Source organism: Numenius arquata, chromosome 17 (genome assembly GCF_964106895.1).
Source record: "Numenius arquata chromosome 17, bNumArq3.hap1.1, whole genome shotgun sequence".
NCBI lineage: Eukaryota > Metazoa > Chordata > Aves > Charadriiformes > Scolopacidae > Numenius > Numenius arquata.
Genome location: NC_133592.1, coordinates 5,395,845 through 5,408,308, shown reverse-complemented (window position 1 = coordinate 5,408,308; position 12,464 = coordinate 5,395,845). Strand labels below are relative to the sequence as shown.

The following is a 12,464-nucleotide window of genomic DNA, read 5'->3' as shown; positions in this document are numbered from 1 at the left end:
TTGAAGTCCAATTATGGAAGGAAGTAGCTGTGCTGGAGCTCTGAAAATAGCAATAATTGTTAAAATAATAAAGTGTGTCCTTGTGTGTCTTTATAATCTTTAAAAATTCTTTTTGGGGGAAGGGGGTGGCTTTCCTCTAGTTTTAAAATGAAAATATTAGCAAATGTCTTGGGAAAATAGGAGTATGCTGTTAGAAGAACAAGTATCCCTCTCTGGATTTCGTACTTAGTTCTGTTCTCCACCCCAAGCTTGCCTTCCTCTGAAGCTGTTTGCATGCAGCCTGACTCATACAGGAAAATAAAGCTGGGTTTGATTTTTAACTGTATGGGAGGCTTTGGGTTTGGGGGGATAAAGCCTTTATGATGCAAACTCATTTATTTCTCTGAAACAAAAATGGGCTTTTCAAAATGCAGCATGTTTTGGAAAGTTGGCTCTGGGTTTGAAACCCCAACATCTCTGAGGGCACCCTTGTATGAAAAAATAGTACAAAAAGACATAATGCTTGGGGAGGGGGTACAAAACATGATTACAGCAGTGGTGTTTGAGGAGCAGTTCCCCTTATTTTATGAAGGGACACCTCTCTTGAAATGGTGGGGTGGGTGGTTTTCTATGGACAGTGCTGAGCCCAGAAGTCTGTTTTTACAGTAACTTTAATCAGACACTTTGAGCTGCGTCTGAGCAGATGAATATTGGCAAAAGCTGCAATACTTTTCCCCAAATCCGTATGTTATTCTTTAGGATATAAATTTACAGTTGCCTTCACTTAGTCTCTCTTGCATCCTTAGAGAAGAGAACCTGGGAGAAAGAGCCCTGAGGTGAGACTCCCAGCTGGTGTCGACTGAGAGCTTCAGGAAGGGAGAGCTGGGTTCTTGATGTTAAAACTCAGCGTGTACAAATGTCCATTTATCAGTTGCAGCGTTTAATTGGTTGAAGGTGAATAATTAGAAATGATGATGATAATAGGGACAGTTCTAAGTAAATATTTTCCAGTATTTTGCAGTGATTTCTGTAGGTGCTGCCTTGGTGTTTATACAGTTGTGACTGGTTTGAATTTATAGCAAGATTTTACCAGGGTTTGTCTTTTTTTTTTTTTTTTTAAACTCACGTGCTTGCACACACATCTGATAAAGGACAAGGTAATCCCTGTGTGAAAATCAATCATCATGTACTTTTTAGCCAACTGGACTCAAAATCACTCATTACTAGAGTAAAATCTTAGCATTATAGATAAATGGTATCAAGTAATAAGCCCAGAGGATTGTACAGATCCAGTGAAGCCCTTTGACTTGTCACATGAACCTTCAGAACTAGAATTTTCTTAGCCCCTTAAATTACTAGGATAGAACCTGTTATTTATTCATTTGAATCTTACTGTTATGCTCTCTCCATTGCAGTGAGAATTATTTAGTCTTTCTTCATTCACTTAAACATATTTTAAATCATCTATTTATTCTGACCATAAGGCAGTTTTATGTATATAACATCTATAAAATATTCCATCTAAAATAGTTTAGTTCCCCGCTTTTACTGGGTTTGGGTGGATTTTTGGTATACAAACTGCTTCACTGCCTTCTGGAAATTTTAGTTAGCAAAAAACCAACCTTAGCGAGGGGTGCCCCGTTGGTCGGCATAAAGGTGTTTATACAGTCAGCAGCTTTAACTGCTCTCAGAAGCAGCCTTGCCTGATCTCTGGGGGCTGCTGAAACTCATCAAGCAGGTTCCTGCTAAACAATTATCCAGTTAAGCAGAAGGAGGAAAGGTGTTTCTCTTGCTTGTTTTTAATTTGTGAAGTTTAACCCATTTTTCCCCAGGCTGCAGCATTTGTGAAGGTTCGTAACACTGAAATAACAGCAGTGAGGAAGAAGAGGGTCAGAAGGGACCTCTGATCTGTGTCAGTGTGTATCCCTCAAGCAGGCAGAGACATGCAGTTTCCAGAGTAAGTCTAGAGCACTCTGATTCTTAGCTATGAGTCCTACTCAGCATCCCTCACCTAGCTTATTGTCTTTTAACAAAATCTTTACCAAAAAAAAAAATTTCCCTCCTTCAACCAAATCCCTGCCCACCCCAAACTCCATAATTAATTGCTGTCAGGGCAAATTTGTTGAATCCCAACTCTCCTGCTGTGTCTTGGTTGGAAGGCTTACATTACTTGCATAATAAGTGCTGCGGATAATATAAAAAAAGATTTTTCTAGTAGAGCTCTGGTTTTCACTGCATATTGAAAGAATAAATAAATGCTCAGATGATACCAGACAGCTGGGTTGTCCACATCTGCCTGTCTTTTACACTGATTTTTAAGACCGGACATGTGCATGACTGTTTTAATGGCTATTAGTACCAGATGTGTCTGTGTGGAGTTCAGAGAGATTGTCAAGTGACACTGCAGTTGTCAAACAAATAATTTTGCTCATGATTACTAGAAATAGTAAATGAGTGGATGGGATAAGGTGAAAAGACATTCTCAATTCCAGTAGAGAACAAGAGGATTAAGTGACTTCACTGACTGCCATAATAAATAATAACTTGGTGAATACTTTTCTTTTTCCTTTCCTGCTGCCTGCCTAAGGAGTCCGTTCCATGAGCAGCAACATCTCTGTGGGTTCTCTGGTGTGTAAAGAGGCTCCTGCAGCCTTCCTTCAGCTGGCAGTGAAGAGCTTCGTTCATTTACTTATTTTCACAAAGCTCGTTAGTAATAGATGTCTATACCTCTGCCAGATTTGTTTGAAATTGGCCAACAGTTTCAAAAGTTGTTGGGTGGAGGCTAGACAGACATGTGCACTGCACCATTGCCCAAAACTCATGTCTCTAGGAAATTAAGCTAAGGACTGTCAGGTACTGGGGCACTGAAATGAAGCTTGCAAAGTCATTGAAAGAACTGAAAGGCCGCTTGCTATCTTAATTGTGTGCACAGCCTTTAACCAGGTACGTGAGATACAGCTCTTGCCCATAGCTTAGGTCCGTGTAGGCAGATTTCCATCTGCCCAGGACCTGTCTTTATAGAAGTGAAGTGTAATTTGGTGACTGCATTGATTGTTTTGAAAGTGGCTGGAAATGCTTACGGAGAAGCAGATATAAATACTTCCTAGCTTAGGCTGTGGCAGAGCTTGATCTGGTGGTCTGAGCTGTGCCAGCAGCTGAGTGGTCTGTGCAATAACCTTTGACTATAGATAGAGGTTTCTCTAGTTTCCTGAGTAGCCTGAGGGTGTAACTGAATATTTACTACTGTTCCACTTTGGTTTTTTGTTTTTTTAAAGGAAGATCTGTGATTGCACAAGTTGGAATGCATGTTAATAACAAAAATTTAATACAGCCTTTCCGTCATCAGGATTTTATTGAGTTTTGCTTGTGCATTGAGTCCTCAAAGACCTTATCCAGACAGCAAAATGGAGGCAGAGGAGGTAGCACCAAGTTCTTGGGTCACTGAGCAAGGGAGCTGCAAAGCCCGGTGGCCACCTCATCCCTAGCAGCTAAGGCAAACCTTCTGAAACGGGTGAAGATGTGTCAAGACTTCTGCTTCAGCAGATGCTTCTTCCAGGCTCGGGTTGAGTGGGTGAGGTACGCAAGTTGCACAGCTTATTGTGTGCGGTGGATGGGCAGCAGCATCTAAGCTGGGTGTGAATTTTATGGAATGTAGGTGAATAAATGGCCTGGGCATGATGAAGCAAGATGTTTTCACCTGTGAATAGATGCGTTACTTCTGGTGAAGTGCACCAGAACACAGGGTTTGCTTCCATAGGAAGAACACATTAAAAGGTGGCATGAAGCATCTTTATGATGAGACCAGCTCTTAATTTATTTCTGAACCTCTGGAGCACCATAAATCTGGTCAGTGCCGCTTCTGCATTTGTAAAAGGAGAACAAATAAAAATGTTCTGTAAGCTTTGGTACGTTTTTAGAAAATATCATTTATATGGCACAGCTCCATTTTGTGTAATTTTTTATATCCAAAATATAGAGGGCTTTAGAATAGAAGAAGAAAAGCTGCATATCTGAGTTTAAGATAAAATAAGATGATCTCTGTGACAGAGACAGCTGAAATGATGTGATATGACAGTTGCTGTAGCAACACCACCTACTTCATGAAAATCAGAGTTAACAGGAGTGTAAAAGGTAAAGCCCACATAATTTTCCAAGCCTATGAATTGTTGCTGCCCTCAGCTTGCAGTGCTTTCCAACTCTCCAGTGCTTCTCCTTTCGTTTGGGCACAGATAGACCTTTTTCTGCATGGCCAACTCCAGCAGACCCCATCCTTTATTCAGAAGGGACTCACGGTGGGAGTTGTGCAGGGGCAGTGAAGCTTGCAGGGTCTTTGCCTACAGGTGACCTGGTGAATAAGAGAAAGATAACACAAAGGATTATGTTGTGTCCTGTCCTCCCCCAAAATCCTTGAAGAGTAAAATACTATATGGCATATAATGTCTGACAGGTATCCTATACAGAGAATGGGATGACCACCATTGCAAAAGGGAAGCCAGACCAGTCAATTTATTTCTGTGGGAATCTACTTTTAGTAAAGCACTGTTATATTTAATAGAAATTTCAAGTATTGTAAAGATTGAAGGTGTCAGAGATAAGTACTTTGCACTTTACCCCCTGCTGAATAAACCCAGAATAGTGGTGTTACACACTAGTGATACCTTGCCTATGAAAGTAAGAAAAGGCATTCTTTTAATCAGAAGGGTGTTGAGCTGGTTGTCTGGCTGCTGTGTACAGCGCAGCACACAGAGGGCTTTGCTCCCAGGCAGGCAGAGACTTCTACGAAATTTACTGTATTAGAAGAGGGTAGAAGGGTCTCTGTTAAAGAACTGGTTCAGTGCCAAGACATTGTTTGAAAGTTATTTGGTATGTCTGGATTGGCAACTAATTTTGAAATTTGCAGCTACGGTTACTGGAAGAAAAATACTGTATTAAAAATACAGTTACTGTAAATAAGGCTGCTATTGCTTACTCTTTCCTTAATGATAATTTTCAGTGGACAGGGTCCTCTATGTGTATTTGTAAAATGCAGACACGTATGTTGAAAAGCTCCCATACGCAGTGAATTGGTAAGTGATTCGCCAGTTCATGTTGGCCTCAAGGTTAGACTTAAATATATTTTTATTTTTAATATATTGACTTAATTTATTGATTATTATATTTTTATCATTGATGGCAATGGAGAGCCACACTGTGCGTGACGGCAAAAGTAAAATCTCTCTTACTTGTGAATTGAGGGAAAAGAGTTTGAAAGAAATGTCAGTCTCAAATGGCAGTCAAGTTAAGTTTCACTGATCCATTTTGTTGAGATGCCTCCGGAAGGCATCACCATAAAGGCACTACTCAGTAGATGGAAGAAGGTTTGACTTTTGTGTCTTGGGGCGTTTTCATTTCATTTTTGACATAGTTCAAGATCTTCACAGGTTCTGCATATCTGTTGTGTTCAGAACACACATATGTAATGTGTTCAGACTCTCGGTTCAGGGCTATGGAGAGTTTGCAGAGGAAATCACAAGAAGGAAAACGAGCATTAGGATTCCGGGATTTCTGAAAGAAATATTCCATTGCCAGCTGTTTTCACTGCTGCTATATTTAAAAGAAAAAAACACACAGATTTTGGTATGTGTTGCTTTTTCTTGTCACTTTTCCCTGAGATCTTTTGCTCACTTTACCTTCATCTTTCTATAAAAATGTGCCTAGTGTTTTGGTATAGAATGGTGCATAAATCTCTGCAGGCATTAGTTCAGTTTTTGAGATTCCTCGGCATAGTGGTTTTTTGCCGTTTTCTGGTGCTAGATGACTCTCTCACTTTTACAAGTGATTTATATGACAATGTCTTGCCCAGTGTTCAATGTCATCAATTCTTTTAATCAGACTTGCTTTTTGAAGTTCCCTGGTTTTGTCAGTGTCTGATGTGCCAAGAAAACCTGTATTATGCAGCAGCTGTAAAGAAGTAGTTACGGATACACGAGTAATGTCCGTATGCAACAGCCTGTTCTCCTGGAATTTTCCCTAAGCCGCAGTTACGTGTTCCCTTCGTCCTCTGACCCATTTTTCAGACTACCCAAGACTGATGCATTTGTATACTTTGTAAATGAAGATAAGTATATCGGTAGAGAAAAAGATAGAGCCACACAGTCTTCTGCTTTCTTTGTGTGTGCTCATTGAGAACAAAAGTAGCATGTAAAAGCAAATTAGACCTCTGCAGTTACTGGACTGTAACAAACCAAATACAAGTTTTGGGATTCTGCTGTTTTGGTTTTTTTTTCCAAAACATGTTAGAGGGTCCTAATTTGAGGCAGGGAGAAAAGAACATGTACTAGGTCTTACTTAGAAGGTTATGGGAACAGCGTGTCCTCATTCTGGCACCTCTGCTTCTTAAAATGTGATTATTTCCTACAAATCACCGTCTCTAAAGCATCGATTTAGTTTTGTCACATAAGGAGTGTACTTTGTTTTAGTGAACAAAAAATGTAAAAAAAAGTAAAAATAAAAAGCTACTGCAACAGAGAGTTCAGATTTGTGTGTACAGACCAGATCAAGAGAGAAGGTGAGATTTGCAAGTTCCTGTAACTCTGCCCAGTGACCCCTTTTTCTTAGGGGATGTATTCAGGGAGCTGCTGATAGCATTTGTTGTCTGTCTCCTGGCCTTGCCATTAGCTACTGATTGGGAGTCAGAGGAAATGTACCTGTTTCACGTGGCTTTTCCATGCCGGTTGAAATCTCACTCAGCTGTGTTTTGATAACACACCCAAGCGAGATGGGCTTGGGTACCAGAACTGGGTAATAGATACTTGAGTCATGGGTGGCATATGCTTTCAGGATTACATGATGGCTTTTTGCAAGACCTGTTTACTGACTGAGAGCGTGCTGTCCTTGGATGTTCATTAGCCAAATAAAGAGAACAACGTGAGAGGAACTTGCTTGGTCTGGAGTCTTGTAGAGCACATTGGCAGTGGCATGAACGTATCTGAGGGAAAGTGTTGTCTTTGTTTTGAGTGGTGTTCTACGTGAAGGCATATTTATAGATATCTATATCTTATCTATATGTTATCTAAAGCTGTGGCTCTATGTAAAATCTACGGTTTGAGATTGGTTTATTAAAGCTGGGTATGTAGTTGTCCAGGGAAAGAAAAATGGATCTTTTTGTCTCCTTGAGAACGGGTTAACAATTCTGATGCTTCTCTGGAACTTTCCCTTTAAGAAAAGAAAGAATTGTACTTTTTGAGGAACCTTACTATGTGTGACTTGCTAATTAACAAAAATATACACAGATATGCCAAAGGATGTCACGAAGCTTCAATGCACCAGAGAATATCAGCATCTTGAAGTGAGAAGTGCTTCTAAGCCAAGTGTAAATCAAAATGAAATATCTATCTGAACATTCTTCCCTGCAGCTTCTCTTCAAGCCCTGTCCCCACTGAATGCCATCTTGGCCTCTCTTTGGAAGGAAAGAAGCACCCTACAAAAAAAAAATCAGATAAGCATTTAAGGGGGCTGTGGATTTCATGCTTTTCAAGAATTTGAAAATCCCTGATCCCTGTGCAGTGTCCCAGGGGCAGGTTAAACCGATCGCTTTCTGCGTGTAGCATGTCTGCGAGGGAAATGTTCAGAACAGAAACAACTACCTTCTCACCTCTTCCAGTTTGGTTTTCAGGGGCTGGTTTAGGAGGGAATAAAAGTTTGATTTCCTGGTAGCTTTCAGAAACGGGGCCTCATTGAGCTAAGTGCTGCCTTCACCCAGGCTAAAGATGGATTAAGGTTTTCAGAGTATGTATCTTACAGAAGATTGGAGTTTTAAGTCCAGTAGACATAGTGGAAAATTTTACCTGGTGATGCCTCATATTTGTTTGTTTATTGCTTTTGAAGGGCAGAGTGTTACTGGCACAGCAGGAATAGCATATTACAAGCACGTTATGCTAACCACATGCAGGACTTGCAAAGTCAAGCCCTCTGAAGCCTGCACACACTCGACCAACGGCCACGTGTGCAGCTTCAGATAGCACACTCCCTCCCTTGTCTGCTTGGAGATGCAGGCTTTAATTACATTATATCCTCTTTTTTCCCTTTTCCCTTTTTGAATGCAGAGGTCAGGCCAGCTCTGGGTTGAATCAGGGCTGTATCAGGAAGGAAGCAGTTGTCTGTCGGATCTTGGATCTTGACCTCATTTACTGCAGATGTGAGAGGATGCAGGGAACGGCAGGAGCAGGAGGAGAAGGGAAAATCTGGCAGGAAGGACAGAAGGATTTTGTCTAGAGAGACTGGATTTTGCCACAACGTTTCAGCAGAATTCTGAGCAAGCCACTTGATTATGTGGGCTTGTCACACTGTGTGTTTGCATCCCTTTTTGTGAGGAGCCCAGTTTGATGCCTTGCGTGGCTCTCACTTGTTGGTGTGCAGCCCCCAACCTGCACCAGAAATGGGTGGGAGTTGATTTGAAATACAGACAGTGCCTATAACATTAGCTAACCTGAGAGGCTGACTGTGTACTTTTGATTTTAAATGTCGGTACTTGTGTCCTTCACTTGCACAGAGAAGTGCTGCCCCTTCTTTCCTGGGGGTCTTGTGGGGAAAAAGATGGTTTCTGTGAAGCATGCAGATGCAGAAGTTGTCAATGCTGGAGGGTACTCCTGAAAAATTTCTAATTGTGTCTCTATCAGAGGTTGGAATAATTTGTGGCAAATAACGTATGGATCCATTTGGATAAATCAAAATGGATGAGACAAGTGACTCCTGAATGAGGAAAGAATCTGGAAAAAATAGTATGTGATTGAAACTTTAAAGATTGTTGCAACCGTGACTGTTCTTCTTAAAACAACTCTTGCATTTAATGTTAAAAATAAATGGAAAAGACAACCTGAATTTTCTCATGTGCCACCCCTACAACAGGCACATTGGAAATGAGCAGGAATGGACCTGACAGCACCAACAGCATCCTGCCGCTTGGCCTGAGTAGAGGATGACAACTTACTCTCACTGTAAGGAGCTGAAGGGGGACAGGGCACTTTGCCAGTGCACTTCACCATTCACTGATAGCAGAGGATCCGTGGGACTCGGGAATCTGGAGCTGTGTTTGTTCCATCAGCACAGGCGCTCTCCTGTCCTGTTCCCTTTAATGATGCTCTTCTACTGAACGTTGTCATCCCAGCCTTTGCTGAAGCAGCCTTCCTCTTCCAGGTTCTCCGCCTCTTTGGCTACCAGTCTCCCTCATCCTCACCTTCTTCACCTCCTTGCTTTGAGTCCTAACTACCTATTGAAATTGCTCCTTTCTCACCCAGCCTTGCCATGCATGCAGTAGATTTTAAGAAGGCAAACAAAAGGAAATAACACTGATCCAGGAGCTGCTCTCTCTTCCAGCGCACAGGCCACTGGTACAGTTCAGTGAAAAGTTTGCCAGAAATTTTTAACAGGTTCAAAACAAAGTATTTTTGCTGAACCTTTTTCGGGAAACTGTAGAACCATTTTTGGCAGAAACATAATTGGCACACACAAATCCAAACAGAATGGTTGAAATCTGGCAAAGGTCTAAGGAACTGAAGACAGCATCCTCTAATGGGAAGTGTCAGACAATCTTAATAAGACTACCAGTCCTGCCTGTAATAATACTGGAGAGGCCCAGAGCGGGAGGCACACAATGCTGAGAGGGGAAATGACAATTCTTTTATAATTAAATGCACAAGGTTTGTAAACAATGCTGATATCTTCAAAAAGTACATGTTTTCAAAACACTTTTATGTGCCAGTCTTTTAGTGTGCATTAAAAGCAGTGAATATGTTGTGGTTGCATTGGATTAAGATCCTTCTTTCCACAGGAAGTGTTTGCAGTCACCCCATGTTCGGCAGAATCAAGTTTGTCTACGATAAGGAATAGAGGAATGTCTGTGCCAGGTTGGAGCACTGGTCCAAATACACTAATCTCCTGTTGCTTCGGAAGAAAATAAAGCTCTTCTAATAACTGCTTACATAAATACACCCAGGGGTGAAGTGTCTTCTTCACCCCCAGGCAGAGAGTGGTTGGTTTTGTCCTGCCCTGTGAGGGCTGGAAGATCATAGTGTGGCTTGTCATTCCCTTTAGGCTAGTATAGATTATGGTCTTACTGTCCATGTAAATGTTTCGGTTTCTGGAAGACACTAAAATCCTAATAGTAGGGAAATTATACGATGCTTATAATATTGTAAGTGGAGAATTACACCCTGACAAGATACTGAACTTAGATAAATCTTGGCCTCCAGAATAGTCCTGTTACTTTACTGCCTGTGGGGATTTTTGCCTGTCTGGATGCACAAGGCACGGTGCCTTGTGTTCTGCACTGAGATGACTTTTCCTAGAGGCTGAAGGAGTTAATGCAGAAATACATGACAGATTAGTCTGGGACAGGCTGTGATTTGGAGTAAGAGAACTATCCCAAATAGCTGGCCAGCCGCCAAGCGGATAGACCAGTTGGAAAACATATCGGCAGAGCAGTGGGGTTCTCTGGAGCAGCAGTGAGGATTATCTGTCAATTTAACTGCCGTACTGTATAGCCTGACTGGCATACCCAAAGAGCCTTTAGTTTATATAAGGAAAAAATTATTAGCAAACACATGTTTTATCCCTGGGCTGCTAATAAATTGAATGAGAAACTTCTCTTTTCTTTCCCTCCAACATATGTGTAAAAAATAGGCGAAAATATTTTGATTAGAACACTTCCACTCCCTTTTCTTTTCTTTTTCTCATCGCTGTTCTCCAGCCAGCTGTTGAGCTGATGAAAAGTGTGGAAGGGCTGCAAGAAGGGAGGTTTTTCTGAAAATCGGGCACATTTCTATGGGAGTTGAATGATTCAAAATTGAATTCCACATAATTCACTGGGGATCTCTTGCAATACAAATAAGAAGTCTGTCAAGCAGTGGTGCAGTTGAAGAGGTTATTTCCATCTTAACTCTCCTGGGCACGACAGGTAGGTGGGATGTTTAAGAAGGGGAAAATTAAGAGTCAGGATACGGTGACTGAGCTCCCCACGATACCAGATCAGCATTTTGGTTTTGTAGATATATAAAAATGCTACTGCACTTTTGAGTTGTGCATTTTAATTATTGCAAGCAATTAAAAGCTGATGTTTTTTTTTACCAGCCGTTTGGTGACCTAGATGACACAAGTGAATGGCTTCAGTCCATTTCTCTTTGAACAAGGAACCACGCTGAAAATATTGCCATTACGTTGGACTTCCTCACTGGCAGCCTCTGCTGGGAGGAGGAGGACTGAAAGGGATAGAACAGCCAACTTTCTTTCAAGTCCTTCTTGCTGGAAAATTTTCCGCTATTGCTAATATCTGCCAGAGCAACACCAAGAGCATTAGCAAAGGCAAGATGTTGGGGCAGCTGTAACTGCTGGGGTTGTCAAAACCTGCTGATCCCTTTGCCAGGAGGCACCTGGAGCTGTGTCTGCCCTGGCATACTCGGTTGCTTGAGTGGAGCTCTACGAGTGGGAACGTCTCCAGACAAAAGGCCAGTGTTGACATAGTTGTGGTCTCTCCAGGCCATGGTTGAGACACATCACCAGGGTGGTATGAGGGGAAGTTTCCATTAACCATTGTTCCCAGCTTGCATCCACCACCAGCACCGAGGAGTTCTGCAGCTGGATTTCCAAAAGAGCTTAATGCTGAAGAGCTCTCGTTTCAGCAACTTAAACAGAGGGGCTAAATTCTTTCCAAAACACTTGGCAGTGGTCAGCCCCCATTGAGAACAAAGCTAAGCACATTAAACAGTCCAGCCACTTCACTCTTGTGAAAATTTGGCCGCTGTTGCGAGTGCGGAGTGTTTAAATAACACAGAGACTGGCAACAAAGGCATCTGGCTCCCGAGCAGCGAGGTGCTTTACCTTCGCCCGTCCTTCGCGACTGGTGTTGTTGGCTTCCTCCTTGGCTGATTCCTTGTGCATCACAGCCTCTGACCAGCTCTTTCTCTGGGTGTTGTGACAGCTGTGAAGCTTGCTGATGTGAGGATTAGTCGGCTGCTGGGCACATGACGTTCCAATTGCTGTGCTTATTTGACCTACCTCTGATTGCGAGGAATTTAGTGCATAAAAATAACACCCTGAACAAATTTGGCAGAAGGATGCACAGCCACAGTGCCGTGCACACGCGGGGAGAGGAGCTGGGCGAGCGGTGTAACGTGAGGCCACGCACCGCACTCCTGCGGCAAGAGCAGAGCCAAGTCCAGCGCAGCCCACGCTGTCGTCTTGGATTACCAGGAGTTCCAGCACCACATAGAGTGGCCATTAGCCAGTAAACTAACCAAGACAGGTTCCTGGCTTGTATTATTGGCAAAACTTGTTAGAATAAATAAAAAGAGAGCAAGTGCCAAGAGTTGCCTAACGTAAAACGCTGGACAAGGAAATACTGGTTTTTCTGCCTGGGGTTTTAGACACCCTTATTAACTCTCAACAACTCTGTTGTTCTCGGTGGAGTTCCTCATCGTTCAGAGGAGCGTGAGAGAACGGGGAGTCAGCCG

At 42.2% G+C, this 12,464-nt stretch overlaps 1 protein-coding gene across 3 annotated transcripts in view; it reads left to right on the top strand.

Annotated features, from left to right (window-relative positions):
- HLF (HLF transcription factor, PAR bZIP family member) overlaps positions 1-12,464 on the top strand; it is a 37,876-nt gene that overhangs the window by 14,434 nt on the left and 10,978 nt on the right. Inside the window, exon 2 of one of the 3 annotated variants that reach the window (XM_074160036.1) lies at positions 625-631. The exons of the other annotated variants lie outside the window; for them this stretch is intronic. Coding sequence (XP_074016137.1) covers positions 625-631 — 7 coding nt within the window. The remainder of the gene's footprint in view (positions 1-624; positions 632-12,464) is intronic. 3 annotated transcript variants of the gene reach the window in all.